Source organism: Vicugna pacos, chromosome 3 (assembly GCF_048564905.1).
Source record: "Vicugna pacos chromosome 3, VicPac4, whole genome shotgun sequence".
In the NCBI taxonomy this organism is placed as follows: Eukaryota; Metazoa; Chordata; class Mammalia; order Artiodactyla; family Camelidae; genus Vicugna; species Vicugna pacos.
This window is the reverse complement of record NC_132989.1, coordinates 81,520,094-81,537,115: the sequence shown is the minus strand read 5'-3', so window position 1 is coordinate 81,537,115 and position 17,022 is coordinate 81,520,094. Positions and strand designations below refer to the sequence as shown.

The 17,022-nt window shown below is 39.0% G+C and overlaps 1 protein-coding gene across 2 annotated transcripts in view; it reads right to left on the bottom strand.

Moving 5' to 3' along the window:
* Positions 1 to 16,690, bottom strand: part of PDE4D (phosphodiesterase 4D) — a 679,763-nt gene extending 663,073 nt beyond the window's left edge. For both annotated transcript variants that reach the window (XM_072958624.1, XM_072958625.1), the window contains exon 1: positions 15,970 to 16,690. In XM_072958624.1, the coding sequence (XP_072814725.1) occupies positions 15,970 to 16,235 (266 nt within the window). In that variant the 5' untranslated portion in view covers positions 16,236 to 16,690. The remainder of the gene's footprint in view (positions 1 to 15,969) is intronic.
* Between the last annotated feature and the right edge of the window lie 332 nt (positions 16,691 to 17,022).

Here is a 17,022-nt window from a genome sequence, read left to right as displayed (position 1 = left end):
TTGCTCTCCTTAAAAAATATTTTAAGCCTACACATAAAACCTACTTATCTAATAAAAGCAGGATCATTGTAATAATTCTATGCAGGAATCAGTGTAGCAAGTACAACATCTATTTCTTCAGAAATTTTTTTTTAAATTTCTTCAAGGTCAAGTTTTAACATCATGCATAGGAACAAGATTTTGTATCCAATGCTAGAAAAAAATAATTTCATGTTAGAAAATCTGCCCTCGGGCCATACATCTGGAAACTAGCAATTTCCCAATTGCTTTTCTGCATCTTCTGCCACATTTCTCATCCCTGGAGCATGAACGTATGGTAAAGAGGTGGGAAGAACATGGCTTTACCAGACAGAAATGTTGGCAGACCTGGCTAGCCAGTTCTCACTGCCTCTCCCCTCCATGTCTATAAATGTACTGCAGCTGAAGTAGAGTGCCTGAAATGAATTAAAATGGATAGACCCAAGAGACTGGGCATCCCAGCCCAAGAGTTGTCCTTGTCTAACTGCATGGCCTCAAATGAGATCCTTGTCTTGGAAACACAATCATCACAAGAACCACAAGACTGCTAGGTCGTTGCTCATCATGCCCAGCTGTCTCCGTAAAGCCCCCAGTCTGACTTAAGACCCCAGCCTTCCCTGCAGCACCCCTTCTCCAAACTCTCCATCGTGAGTTTACACATCCTTGCTCTCACACTACTGGCTGCCCATTGAGGACACTGGTTTAGTTTAGCCTTCCGATGGGGTGCCTACTTCGTCTCCATATTTTTGTACCACCTCCCCTAATGGAGAAGTAGTTATTTTTCCTGCTCTCCTCTGTCACTTCCAGAGAGAACTGTGACCGTTTTTAAACCATCTCTCCTTTGACGACTCTACTCTGAACCACCATGATATCTCACCTGGATTATTGCAATGGTGTCTGAACTGGTCTCCTGGTGGCTTCCTTTGCCCTGCATCTGCATTTTCTATACAGGAGCCTGAATAATTCTTTCAAAACTTAAGACAGACTGTCTCTCCCTGAGCAGACACTCCCACTGCTAAAGCTTCTCCCTTTGAAACATCCTTAATACAGCCTCAAAACATTACAATATTGGACCCCTTTCTGAATCTCTGACCTCATTTGCTATAACATCCCCTTCCCTCAAACATACCAATCACATCATCCCTCAGACCTCTGCCCTTGTTATTGCTTCTTCCTGAAACGTTCTTCCCCCAGGGAATCACATGGTCACTCAGGCATCTTCAGATCTCTACTCAAATGTTACCTTATAGAGAGTCCTCCCCAAAGAGGGATATTAAACTCTAATCTCTTATGCTGTCTCATTCCTCTTTACTGTACTTGCCATTCTCTAATTCACTAGAATATTTATTTATACATTGTCTTCTCCTACATTAGAATACATTCTCCCTCGGGGAAGGACTTGTCTTTTTTTGCTCAGTGCTACATCCCCAGGAGAATGACATATACAAAGTAGACACTCAAAGTTAATTTTTGAATAGATGAAAGGACAACAGGATATCTAGGTCCTGACTCTTACCCTGGTGAGCCAGCCTTCAGAGCAAGATGGTTTTCTGTGTTACAGTCCATCAGAACTGCTAGATGTGTGCTAAGCATTATATTCTCATGCCTTTAATGAAAAGGCAGATACAGTTCTCACATAAATAGTGTCTCTGTTCTATGCATCAGAACAAGAGTGCCACCAGTGGAATTACCACATCTCATCTGAATGGAAATGCAATTGTGTATTCTGCTATTTCAGAAGGATTAGCTCAGAAGGAGGAGAAGGCATCAGCCAGCTGAAAGATGGTAGAGATTGGTGTAACTGGACTGAATCTCACATTCCAACTATTGAGAGTGTTTAATGCACACACTTGCACAAGCTTAGCATGGGGTGATCACTCAAAATGTCACTTCCTTTTCTGTGGAGTAAAGCTGTTAAGAAAGATAAAATTGATCACGTTTCACTTAGGCATATAAATCCCTGGTGTATGTGTGTATGTGTGTGTGAGAGAGAGAGAGAGTGAGATAGAGAGAGAGGCTGAAAGAGAAAGAGAGAGAATGTTAGCTGACCTTCAAAACCTGACTCCACCTTACCTTTATGTCCACCTTCCATAGGGCTACTCCATGCTGTACCCAACGTCGCCTAAACCCCATGTACTCCCCATCTTTGTTCATGCTGTTCCTTTGGTGAAAAGAACTCACTTCCAACCACTTTTCCTTCCATATGTCACTCCGGTTCTCTCCCTACTGAAATCATCTATGTTTTATATGTTCATATCAAATTCCTTTCCAGGCCCTATTTTTCTCTTTGTAAAATGTGATAATTAAACCCAAACCAATTAAGTTGTCATGAATATCAAATAAGATAACCTGAGAAATTGCTCAGTACATGCCTCCTCTGTGACTGCTCCATCTCAACTCTCATGTGATTCCTACTACCAGAAACAACCTCTACCTTCCTATGAACTCCCACCTGCTCTTCGTACTCAGTTACGGCAATTGCTGCTTTACGGTTATTTGAGGAATCATATTCTACCCACATCTGATCATAACCTTTGAGAGCATAGACAATGTCTCGGTAGCATCCCATACAGCAATTTGCAGAGTAGACACAGTATGAGGGGAATTAAGCTTCTAGGTGTCAGTAGGTTCAGATCACCCTCAGTGTTCCACCATGCCTATTTTTACATAATATTTGAATAGCACTGTAGTCTTTTCATTAAGTATATCATTTGAACTTTTAAATAATTCTATTAAGTGTGAATTAGTAAGAGTTCCATTTTACCGATGAACTTAATTGTGACCTGTGGAGTTTAAATCATACTGCTGGGATCTCACAGTAAGTAGCAGAGTCAGGCCAGGCGGTACATTTTTTTGGACCTCTTTCTGTATCACGAGATGGTGCTAGGTGCTAGGGATACCCTAGTGAATCAAGTGAAACTGGTTCCTCCCTTCACATCTTCCCGCCTAAATCAGTGGTTCTCAACTAGGGATAGTTTTGCCCCGGGGGGACACTGGCAACATTTGGAGACATTTTGGATCTTCAGAACAGGATGGGTGTTACTAACATCTAGTAGGTAGTGGCCAGGGATACTCCTCACATCCTACGATGCACAGGACAGCCCCCAGGACAAAACCTGGAGGCTGAGAAATGTTACTCTCGATTCAATTCAAAATGAATGACAGTGAAGCCTCTATAGGAAATAAGACCAGATAAGGTGGGACAGAGAGGTTTGCAACTGAGGATAGAGACTTCAAGGCCAAGTTGAGAAATATGAATTTTATCCTGCAGACCAGGGACTAGCAAACTATGGCCAGTAGACTAAATCCAGATCCTAACTGGGCCCCACTTCAGATCTCCTGTGGGTACAGGGCTGGCTTCATGGGTGTGATCTGGGCAGTTGTGCAGGGTTGAATGCTCTGCTGGTGTCTTCATGAAATTCTTAATATTCTTTTAAACATGTTCCTGCATTTCCATTTTATATTGGGCCCCACAAATTATGTAGCCTGTCCTGTGTGGATGTTCTGGCCTGGAAATAAGTTCTCCATAAGATTACAGAGGTGCAAAAAAATTGGGCTCCTAGCTTACCTCAACTTTCACCTATTTGCATGGAAATCCTCACTGTTTTCAGACACCTGTGTTTGTGCCCTTTGGAAGTAGCACTTGGAGACTGCCATTAGAAGGTACAGTACTTTTCCACAGAGAAGTTCTTTGCATTTCTGTAGCTACTAGATAGGAAATGAATAGTTATAGTGTGATAAAAACACGGTACCAACACCTTACTTTTTTGTCTAGGAACTGGAATTACCCAATCAGGTTAAGTGTCTTTACCTCCAAGGAAGGGATTCAGACCCAAAGATCCCCTGCAAGAACCAATGTCCTTCTTCCAACAGTGGAAGTATCAGTGGTTCTGGACCAGTAGTTTGGGACATTAGAGGATCTGATGCACCAAAGATGGTTGTATGCATAGTGGATGTTATTTATTAAATTTAAAATGCTGAATTCAATAATGAGAAGGTTATTCCCTTTCTGAATCCCTTTCAGTCATTCTTATTACTTGAAATAGAAGGACTAAATTGGTCTTTCACATCTCTGTATTAGTTACTGTCACTTCAAACAAAGAGAGAGTAGACCTCAGGCCCAGGACCTCTAGCAGGTCACAGTATTGAGTCAAACTTGAATCTATCTAGCCTTTTTTTAAAAACCGTATTTTTTTCAATTATCTTCCATGTCTGATACATGACACTGGTTTCCAATTTACAGGAATTATATCAAGTTTTTTTTTAAACATATAGGCTTTTAAATAAAAATATAAATCCCTGTACAAATATTATATACAACACGGTACAAACGATCTAGAGAAGTACCTTAAACTGGGAAGGTGATACAGGAATGATCACGCTGTTAGTGGCACTGCCACCGTTGTTATAAGAGGGCTTTATTAAGGAAACCTGGTTCTATTCAGAGGTGAGCCGTAGCATTTCACCTCGTGCGTCATCAGCCTCCAATTCATATATGTTTTAGTTATTACTACCCATAAATCACACACTGTTCTATCTGGCACTCACTCAATAGAAAGTCATAAAAAAAAATCACACTGCAAAGTAAGACAAATACTATAAACCTAAAGAAGGTAAACAAGCAGAAACGATAAGCCAAATGACCTTATTAGTCAGAAAGTTGCTTACTGCAAAAGGTCAACGATACACACTCACCGTTTATAAATGTGGAATCAGCTTATAAGAAAATGAAAAAAGAAACATGTACCCTAATAATAATATACAGAGGAAGCCACTTTATTTTAATGATAGCTAATTTGATCATAGGGCCAGCTCATAAGAATAATGGAAAGGAAATCGGTTAGCTTGAAATTACTGCAATGTAAAAATGGATATAGATGGGACTATGGACAAAACTTTTATGTTAAAATAACCTTTCTATGCTAAATCTCTTCAAAAAATTGTTTTTGCCTCCAAATTGTCACACTAGAAAAAGAACTATGCAAGAAGGAGGGGTTGTTTGTTTCAAATTTCTCCTCAAAATCTTGCCATTTCTTTTATAAGCTTAGGTCTTGGTGTATAATTTAACCACTATGAATTCTAAGAGATAAAAATTAGTCATCAGAGTTTAACAAACTAGTTATTCAGTAATTTACCAAAAATCACAAATATATTTATATATTTTTTCAGAAATACAACAGGCATAAATTATTTTCAGAGTATAAACTAAATATTAAAATACATATATGTGACACATTAGTGACACTAACATATACTGATTTCATTCTTATGTACTAAAGTCAAATTACACCAGTCCAGGTGTGTGTAAACCCCGAACACACACTCAAACACACAGCCTTGTGGTGACAAAGTCCATACAAATGGTTAATCATTGAGTTTGAAACATCTTTCCACTATGGCAATCAAACATGACATCACCAGGACTTCAAGGCTAGAAGACTCTAGGTCTCCCCAGGTGCTCAGCATAAGAGGCACAGCAATGGAGGGTATGCGTCTCAATCAAACAGCAAATATTTACTAAATGCGTATTATACAGGTGGCACTCAGCCCCTCACAGTGGATACAATGATTGATACATGTGGAGGTTCCTACTTTTCAGGGACTTATAGGCCAGTTGCACCTTCAAAAGACACCCATGAAAAAGGTGACAGCATAAGAGAGAAAGTGTTAAGTAAATGGCAACACTTTGTGCTCTCAGAGTTCAAGGATAGATCTCAACAAATGAAGGTCAGGCAGTTGGGCCCTGGACACATTTGGTCATGAAAAGCCTAAGTCAAGCCATTGATCCCAATGTTTTCACTTTCTTTCCTCTCATTAAACTTTACATTTTATTGATGATGTACTGACCCAAAGAAAATAGTCTCAGGAATGCTCTATCAAAGAAGAAAGACAGATAGCATTTATTCCTGGTCCCAGAGACTTTTCCATTCTGAAAGCCAATATCTTGTTAAGTCAAAGAGATCATTCCATAGTGGGGGGATTGGGCAGAAGTCTGGCAAGTGAATAGAAGGAGAGTGCTTTAAGGTCATATGGGCTGTGGTCCTTCTGTCTGGCCACCCGGTCATTTGCAGTCAGCCTGTGAGTCAGGCCAGCTCTGGTTACCAAGCAGTTTGCTGCTCTGTTGCTTAGTGACTTGAGCCTGCAGACCATCATTTCCAGCTGGCTCTTCTGGAACCAAAACTTAATAGATTTCTGACTTGATCTTTCTCTTTAAGAGCATGAGCCTTTCATGCCTTTTTCTCCGAATCATTGAAAATAAAATTATCCTCTGATTGGTTTTGTTTTGAAGCCAGTCTTATTTCAAAACTACTCTGAATCAGAATGTTTTCTGTTGACCCTCAAGCCTCTCTTCACCAAGGACATGTCTTTCTCCTCTATATACACATATTTTTCTCAGAAAAAAAGGATGTCTACATTAATATGAGCCACATGTGCCAAACAAATAAGCTGAGCTTCCGCACCAAGAAAGGGTTCTGTTCCTACCCTTCTGTTAACTCACCACCATTTTGTAAAGTCATTGAATACTTATTGTTGCAGCTTTGGACATACAGGCAGGGTAAGGTAATAAATTCGAATGTGATTCTTAGCCCAAAGGTAGGTAATGCTGAAAGAACACAGGATGGAGAGTGAGGCAAACCTGAAATCAAGTTTTAACTCAGCTCATTTCATGGCTGCACAGCTGAATGATCTTGGTTTTGTGATGATTTTTCTGAGCCTTAGCAATTGCATATGTAAAATACAACTACTAATACTGAAATTCAACCTTGTTTGTTTTGAAGGATTAATGGACAGAAGTATGCGACACATAGCCAGAGCTCAACATTAATGGCTCTGTTATACTAAGTCTAAGGTTATAAAGCTGTATTATTATAAACCTGAAATTTTTATTCCAAAGTGAAATCAAACAATTCCTTCTTGTGTCAACTCACGATCTCACTCTGAGAATAAGGACTCCATTTGAAATAGCTGGAGAGAATTTATGTCTTTAAAATTGAACACAAAATGATTTTTCTCTGTTTTGTATATAAAGTAGAAGAGACGGATATGTTAAGATAGCATATAATGGAAGATACAGTAAAAGAAAAATTTAAATTTGAATTTTTATTATTATCTATAGATTTCCACATTTCCTACCCCAAATTATGGCTTCCAGATGGTGTCTTAGAGTGAATACCACCAATCTTTTCATTCTGAAGGTCCTGCAGCCTTTTTCTGAGTCACAGAATAATTAAAGCATTATATCCCCTGTTTTTACCCACGAGGTGTACACCTCACTATCTCACAACAGCAAATTACAACTTGTTTTTAATTACTTATCTTAAATGTACAGTGGCTTCTTATCACTTTGTAAATTTAATTGGCCAATTTTTTACTTGTAAATATCAATCGCTCTATAGCCCATATGACTTATGAATAAAGAGTCTACAATTCAAAAAGGTTGAGTAACTAAGGTCAAATATCAAGTAGCCAACAGAACTGGAAATACACGGCTTCCACTAGGCTAAACTCACCGTTTTAAAAACATGATTCTTTCAAAAGCAAAACCATTAAAAAACAATGACATAACTTTGCCACACTGGTGATAATAAAGCTTCTTCCTGAAACTGCTATGTGAAGAACAATTTTGGTAGCTTCCTGTCTTAGGAAAAAAAAAAATTCCTGAAGTTCTGAAGCTTAATCAGTTACCTAACCTTACAGGAGCTTGTTATTTATAAAAACATTTACACAAAGAATAGCTTTTAAAATTAAAGCCATGATTTAGAAATTATTTTAATGAACTTTGAGATTTAATTTTTAATTTTCTTCTCACGCAACATTTCTACCAAGTTTCTAAGAAAGATTGTGTTTTTGCTTTGAAGTATTTTCACTACTAGTAGAATGACTTTGGCCAGTATAGATACACTCAATATCTGTTCTCTTTCTTTAAGATAGATGTCAAAGGTCACAGGAAGTACAAATGAGTAATAAATTGCCATGTTATTTCAATGTTTTCTTCATGTTCCTCAGTAATTATCTGTCACATTTTTATTTTTTAATTTCTTAAATATTACTAGTCAATTGACAAGTTCTTGAGGAAGGTCTTCCTGGGGTCATTGGATTTTAGGAAAGGCTAATCATGCTTTTCAAAAGTTCCAGATATCCTTAACTTGGAGTGCCCCAAGATTCCTGCAGAAGACACAGCCAGTTACGCCAGGGGCACAGCTAAAAACTCAGCCAACTGGCCCCACCTAACCTGCTGTCATGACTCCCTGTTGTGCACCCCAGAGACTTTCCCCCGGAAACTTCCTCCCCACCTCCTTGTATCACACCTTACCCGCAGCCTCTGGGTTCCCAGTTCCTGGGGGAGCACCAGCAATGCCCCACTCTGGGTATCCTTACCATGTGGGTCAGAGAAAAGACAACCTTAAAGTTACATAGGGCAAATGTAGGGGAGTTAGAAAGAAGGAGAAAGTTCTCAAATAGAATCCCTAAATAATGGCTTTGAGAACCTACTTGGGTGTGTGTTGGGGGTGTGTTTGTGAGTGGATGTGTGTTTGTGTGTGACCTAAAAACTCTAACTGGCTGGATTTCTTCTTTATAGGTGACAAAGGGTTTCTGCCCTCTTCTATAACTTCAAGAAAATTTATAGCATATTTCTCTCTTAAACAACAACCATAAAAAGCAACTACAATTGCTGAAGAAATTACGACTCAAGAAAACAAGTCTTTATTTTGAAACATGAGCAATTTTATATCTAATGCCAATGCCCAGTAGAGAAGTGTATTTTAAAAAATGGCCAAAAACACTTTTCTAGCTCCCTAGAAATCTTTAAGATTTTCTAAATGTCTCCTGAAAGACGCCTCTCAAAAATCTACATTATTTTGAAATCATTTTGTTGTCTAAGGATGTTACTGAGTTCTTCTACCTTTGGATATGTTGTAATTAAAAACGCATACACGTACACTGAAATTTTAAAGATAAGGCATTTGAATATTACTTGGATCCTACCTTACACAAAGAAATCCTATTGTCTAATATCATTTATACACACTCTAGAACATTTTCATTCAGAACCCAGCATAAACTGAGGAGAAAACCTGAAAATTATAAAGATTTTCCTGACTGTTTAGTTTTCCTAAAATAAACTCACACTGAACGTTTTCTTCACCAGAAATTCCACTGACTCTGGAGATCTTGCTGACATCAGAGGGAATTCCCTAGTCTGATGAAAACAAAGTCTGGTCTATAAGCACTACTACAAGGTACTAGATGTTAAGTAAAAATGATAAAACAGAGTGGTGAGAAGCATGAACATGAGAGGGTCCTAATCTAACACACAGTATCAAATACCAGTGTTCAGTGAACATTAGCTAGTGACATATTATGACTAAAAGCATTGAGGGAATAGCAAAAGTAAAATATGGTACAGATTTTGAAGAGGCAGCAGATGACTACCAGTTGGAGGAACTGGAAGATCTGAGGAAGAGAGGCCTTGAAAGGTGTGTAGAATGGGAGTACATAAGGAAGAGGCACCAAATCTGGAGTTCTGCCTCAGCAATATCTCCCCTTTCTGCTTTCCCCGAAACTTATGTATGCTCATCATTCCTTCCAGCTCTTAGCCTCTTCACATATACTCTTTTTAGTCTAATTCATCCACAAACGGGGCAATCATTTAAAAATGTAGACAAGAACCCACAAACTTTTGGTCAACTAATCTTCGACAAAGGAGGCAAGCATATATAATGGTATAAAGACAATCTCTTCAGCAAATGGTGTTGGGAAAACTGGACAGCAGCATGTAAAGCAATGAAGCTAGAACACTCCCTTACACCATACACAAAAAAAAAAACTCAAAATGGATCAAAGACTTAAACATAAGACAAGATACAATAAACCTCCTAGAAGAAAATATAGGCAAAACATTATCTGACATACATCTCGAAAATGTTCTCCTAGGGCAGTCTACCCAAGCAATAGAAATAAAAGCAAGAATAAACAAATGGGACCTATTGAAACTTACAAGCTTCTGCACAGCAAAGGAAACTGTAACTAAACAAAAAGACAACCTACAGAATGGGAGAAAATTTTTGCAAATGAAACCGACATAGGCTTGATCTCCAGAATATATAAGCAGCTCATATGACTTAATAAGATAAAAACAAACAACCCAATCCAAAAATGGGCTGAAGATCTAAACAAGCAATTCTCCAAGGAAGACATACAAATGATCAATAGGCACATTAAAAAATGCTCAATATCACTAATTATCAGAGAAATGCAAATCAAAACTACAATGAGGTATCACCTCACACCAGTTAGAATGGCCATCATTCAAAAGTCCACAAACGATAAATGATAGAGAGGCTGTGGAGAAAGGGAACCCTCCTACACTGCTGGTGGGAATGCAGTTTGATGCAGCCACTGTGGAAAACAGTATGGAGATTCCTCAAAAGACTAGGAATAGACTTACCATATGACCCAGGAATCCTGCTCCTGGGCATATATCCAGAAGGAACCCTACTTCAAAAAGACACCTGCACCCCAATGTTCATAGCAGCACTATTTACAATAGCCAAGACATGGAAACAGCCTCAATGTCCATCGACAGATGACTGAATAAAGAAGCTGTGGTATATTTATACAATGGAATACTAGTCAGCCATAAAAACTGACAACATAACCCCATTTGAAGCAACATGGATGTCCCTGGAGAATGTCATTCTTAGTGAAGTAAGCCAGAAAGACAAAGAAAAATACCATGTGAGATTGCTCATATGTGGAATCTAAAAAAAAAAAAAAGAAGAAGAACATAAATACAAAACAGAAACAGACTCATAGACATAGAATACTAACTTGTGGTTGCCAGAGGGGTCGAGGGGTGGGAAGGGACAGGCTGGGATTTCAAAATTTGTAGACACTGACAGGCATACGCAGAATAGATAAACAAGATTATACTGTACAGCACAGGGAAATATATACAAGATCTTGTGGTAGCTCACAGTGAAAAAAAAATGTGACAATGAATATATGTATGTTCATGTATAACTGAAAAATTGTGCTCTACACTGGAATTTGACACAACATTGTAAAATGACTATAACTCAATTAAAAAATGTTAAAAAAATGTAGACAAGATTATCCTATTAAGTGAAGTAAGTCAGAGAAAGATAAATATCATATGGTATCACTTACATGTAGAATCTTAAAAAATTGATTCATATGAATTTATTTACAAACCAGAAATAGACTCACAGACATTGAAAACAAACTATGATTACCAAAGGGGAAAGGAGCAGGGAGAGATAAAGTAGGAGTTTGGGATTAACATATACACTGTTATAAAACAGATAAACAACAAAGTTCTACTGTATGCACAGGGAACTATATTCAATATCTTGTAATAACCTATAATGGAAAAGAATCTGAAAAATATATATATATATGTTTAACTGAATTATTTGCTATACACTTGAACCTACCACAACATTGTAAATCAACTATATTTCAATTAAAAAATTTTTAATATAGACATAAAATTTAAAAAAAAATTTTTAAATATAGACCTAAAGATTCAGGCTGACCAAGGGTAGACTAATGGACACACAATAAAGAAGATATTAGCTTATAATGACACTCAGTAAGTGTCTGGCCCTGTGCATTATACTTTAATTTACACAGAACTGAACTTAATAAAACCGCAACACCAAACAGATGCTGTCACTATTCCCAGGAAATTGGGTAGCAGAGAAACAAATATATGTTAAGTAATTTGGACAAAAATCACACAACTAGTAAAGGGGAAGTCAAAATTTAAACTTAAATAGCCTGCTGCTCAGACACTCTCTGTACAAGAGTCACATGGCACCTGGGGTATCAAATCAATTCAGCAAGCTCCTCTTTCAAGGTCAGAAAAATCCAAATGAAGTCTAGATAAGAACCACCAGTTATCAACCTGGTAAATACAGCATACAAATGTGAAATAACTTAGGATGTTTAGTTAAAAAAAGAGAAGAGTTTTTAAAAAGCATGATAACACTGACAACATTGATTAATGGGTGTACCAAGATGAATAGAACAGGGTCTGGCTCTGATGGTTGACTCCAAGCCTCCTGCCTTAATGGCTACATTATGGAAAACAGGAGAGATTCAAGCTGTGGGGTTTTCAAAGCAGATCCAGGACCCAGGGAAGACAATTACAAGGCAGAAGACTTCAACTGTAGATAAGCAAGGACTTCCCAATCAGTAGGCTTGTCAAAAATAGAATTGTTCTGTCTGACCCTCAACTAGGAGGTGTGTAGAGATGCTAAAGGACTGGTCACCACAGATGTTACTCCATGAACCCAACTATGGTATAGAGGGTGAAACTGTAGTCATTACCTCATTGTGACTGACATGGGCAGCCTGTTCACCAGATCTGTTTTACCTTTTTCCTGGCATCAGAACTGAGATAGGTTTCCCAGGCTCCTTTGCAGTTAAATATGGTCACAGAACTGAGTTCTATGTGGGGAATACTGGTATAACAATGTGGGCACTTCTAGGACTGCCTCATAAAAACTCATGAATGCCAGATTCTGTGCTCTTTTCCCCTGATTCAGCTGAGCCTGGCAAACATGGAGACCATGTGTCACAAATAGTGGAATCACAGGATGGTAGGATCCGGGGTCCCTGAACTACTCCAAGGCAGGCTAGCTCCCCACAAGAAGCAGAAGCAAGAAATAAACATCCACTGTGTCAAGGTTTGTAGAGTATGTTAGAACAAAAAGATTATCTTTATCCAGTCATCTGTCGGTGGACACTTAGGTTGTTTCCATGTCTTGGCTGTTGTAAGCAGTGCTGTTATGAACATTGGGGTGCAGTTGTCTTTTTGAATTAAGGTTCCCTCTGGATATATGCCCAGAAGTGGGATTGCTGGATCATACGGTAAGTCTACTTTTAGTCTTTTGAGGAATTTCCACACTGTTTTCCATAATGGCTGCAACAAACTACATTCTCACCAACAGTGTAGGAGGGTTCCCTTTTCTACTCAGCCATAAAAAATAATAAAATTATGCCATTTGCAGCAACATGGATGGACCTGGAGATTGTCACTCTAAGTGAAGTAAGCCAGAAAGAGAAAGAAAAATGCCATGTGATATCACTTACATGTGGAATCTGAAAAAAAAGACAAATGAAGTTATTTAGAAAACAGAAACAGACTCACCGACATAGAAAACAAACATGGTTTCCAGAGGGGAAAAGGGTGGGAAGGGATAAACTGGAGGTTCGAGATTTGCAGATACTAATATATATATATATATATAAAATAGATAAACAACAAGTTCATACTGTATAGCACAGGGAACTATATTCAATATTTTGCAGTAAATTATGGTGAAAAATATGAAAATGAATGTATGTATGTTCATGTATGACTGTAACATTATGTTGTACACCAAAAATTGACAACATTGTAAACTAACTATACGTCAATAAAATATATATATATATATATATATATATAAAACTAAGAAAAGATTATCTTAATCAGATACTTTCTAATAGGATTTATTTTTTCTATCAGAGTGTAAATTATTTGAAACAAAGGAAGAGCTCTTATTCAACTTTGTAGTCAGTAGGCAAAAGCTAAACGCTTAGGACTCAGTAGGTATTAAATATATTCATATCGAATAGAAGGGAATATCAGGTCTAGAAACCAACATTCTGAAGCAGGCACACACAAGGCCTGTATCTGAGTGGCTGGTCATCTAATTTAGGAGGAGAGGATTTGAGTGTGGTGGGTAGCAGCAGCAGGTTAGACAGCAGACTATGTAATCAGCACAATTTGAAATACATTTTAAAAATTCTGGATAGTGCTTAGTCCAAGTACTGAAAGCACAGATGGAATGATACTTGTCAAAAGATGCCTGTGGATATTATGAAAGTCTTGGGGCTTGTTGAACCAATATGGAAAATGTGAGGTACTCTTTCCAACTCCCTCGCTGGATGCTTTTAGTCCACAAGGAATACTGTTTCCCCTTAGTTACGGAGAATTGATATCACAATTTTTATTTTTCATTTCCCTTGCTCTCTCCATGCCTCCCTCATCTAGTGAAGACCTGACAGACCACAACAAAATATCGGCAGAAATCATGCTCTTGGAGCTTCTCCAAACAGGACCAGAAAAGGAAGTGCCAGAAATTTCAGAAGAAAGCCTGTTTTCATGAGATTTCCTGCCTTCCTTACATCTCAGCATGTCCAAACAGTTCGGATAACCTTCAGCTGAACTCTAGGTTGCTTCACTCAGATAGAAATCAAGTGTCTGTATTGAGGCTTACCCATTCGGCAAGAGGGACACTTTAGGAACTATAATTAAAAAAGCACCTCACCCCAAAGGGACATTGCATGCCCAAATTCTGCACCTGACTCTTTCTGAACTCCAGCCAGCCAGCCTGCCTGCTCTGGCACCTGATGCTTGGTCTCAAGCCATCCCTCTCCCTCAGAGCATCTCCCAGTGTTCATCTGTGCCTTTCATTCACGGCTCGTCTCTGACTAGTTTTTTCAACAATATCTTCCTCCAAGAAAAGTCCTCCTTTTCCCACAGTTTCTTTAAGACTGAAAAATTCAATCTTTGTTGTAGCCCTCTTATGACCATTATCTCTAAACTTAGAAATGCCACTTACTTAAAATCTTGGGAAAAATAAAAACACCTCCCCAAGCAGAGATCTAGCTATTTAAAATTACAATTCTGGGGTCAGACAATTCTTTGGGTGGAACCATGCCTTTTATTTCCTTTGTCATCTATTTTCACCTATGACATGAATGCATTCCTGGGTAGGGCCATGTTGCTAAGTTTAGATTTTAATTCTCTCTACTTCTTGCTGTTTCTTTCCTAGAAGTCTTGATTGAGTCTGGGTGTTTTTTTTTTTTTTTTTGGTTCAGTTTTGTTTTGTTTTTTCCATTCCTGGGATACTCGGTGTTCTATGGAAAAGCTGTATAAAAATCATTCAAACAGTTTTTCAACTGACACACTCATTATTTTTTCTGTTATGCCTATTTTCTTCATCATGATTAATATTCATTTTACCAAAACGTGGAGGTAGTGTATAGACCCTACTGCTACCTAAAATTAAACAACTGCGCATTACAGACCCCTCTTTCTCTGATCATAGCCTCAAACTGCCTCAGAAACAATAAGCTCGTACAATGGTTTCTTTTAATATTTGTCTTTCCAAGAGCAGGAAAAATATCAAGAATCATTTAGAAGACTACATGGCAGCATACGCACTAAATAAATTCACCTATTATAAACAAGATAAAAATATTCATAAAGAAAAATATTGACAAAATATTCAAAGACTGCAAATTCAAAGAACACAATAGTATTTTCAAGTACCAGTCTGCAACTTTCTGCATAGCATTCCTAAAACCTTTCTCCTCTCCATTGAGAAGGCAGGTTGAGGTTACAAATATATTAAAGTCAGTAGTTAGGAGGGGTTTTACTGGGAGACACCATTACACACACATACACACACACACACACACTCCACACACATCTCTGTTTAACTGGGATCATGCAGAAAAGAGAACAAACTATGACTTTCCTCATCTCCTTTCTGGTCCTTTTTCCCTAGGCTGTTGCAGGAACTGGCAGGGGTATTAGCTTGAGAAATCAAAGAAATGCCACCACATCGGTATGGGAGTAAAACTGCATTCCTATTTGACATCTGGAATCAGTTTTCTTGTAGGAACTTGCAATAGGAATTGAACTTTGCGAACCACCCACCTTAAACACTCCTGTTACCAATCTTAAAGATTCCTGTCCTGACTTGGATATCTGTGGGATTTACTAAGGTACATTACTTCCGAAAAATCACAGGTAAGGAGTGAAGATGATCCTCCCTTCCCTCCCCACTCCTAAAGTGAAAGGCGGGAGGAGCAAAAATCACCCAGGGAGAAGTGGCCACCATTTCTGATAATCCTCGCAAATCTTACCATGTATGTGCCACCGTGAAACGCCGCTGTTTGGGGATGTTGCTACTGAGAAGCATCCTGCGCAGGAGCCTGGGGGAATTTCTCGGAGAAATCACCGGGGAGAGCTTGGGAGAAACCGATTTCCTTGCCGTCTTGGACTTCTCCTGCTGCAACAGGTTTTCCCTCAAGGATTTCACAAGATCCTCGTTCAGCCAGGGGTTTGGACAGTGCGGATTATCCACTTCAGGGACTGTTAAGGTGTCCGGGCTTGTCGTCTGCTGAGCCATTTTCCGGGTCAACTTTGTACAGTTGGCAATGATCCAGGGCAACGTGGTTCTCTGGACTCCTTCCAGTGACTGACTGCCTTGCTCGAGAGTCCGGGGAAATGTCCGGGGATGCAGGTCGGGTCGAGCTGCTGGCTGCTAGTTCATTCGGTCGCCTGCCTCAGTCTCTCCGCGGAGATGGGGCTGGGAGTAGACGAGGCGACCTCACTCCCGCGGAAGCCTATTAAACGTCACCCCTCGTCTGCCAAAGATCGCTGACGAGCTCGCCAGGCAGAGGAACATGGAGGGAAGCCGCTGAGCTGGCGAGGCTTTTGTCAGCGCTGCAAAGCGGCCTGCTAAACTATTGGAACTAATGCGCCGCAGCTGCTCCAGTGACTTCTGCTTATGTACATAAAAAGTCCTGGGGGGAGGGCTCAACCATCAGATGCCTGCTGCTGGTTGTTTGCCTGGGCTTTCCATTTGCTTATTCCTGAATCCAAAGGAAAGAAAAACTTTGAACTTGACCTTACTCTCCCGCAAGGTCTATTTATCTCCCTTTAGTCCGCGTTCATGAAAAAAATGGCTAGCCCCTTGGTTTTTATAAGGCAAGAATAAACAAACACTAGCAAGACAAGAAATGTTTCCCTGTTTGTTAAACTCGATCGGATGCACCTTATAAGACAAATCCCCAGAGAATAAAATGGACTCTTCTTTTTTTTCTCCCTTCCTCTTTCTCTCTAGTTAGAAACCAAACAAAAGGTTTCAAAATACTGCATATGGAACACATTACAGAACACCGTTGTGTTGTATA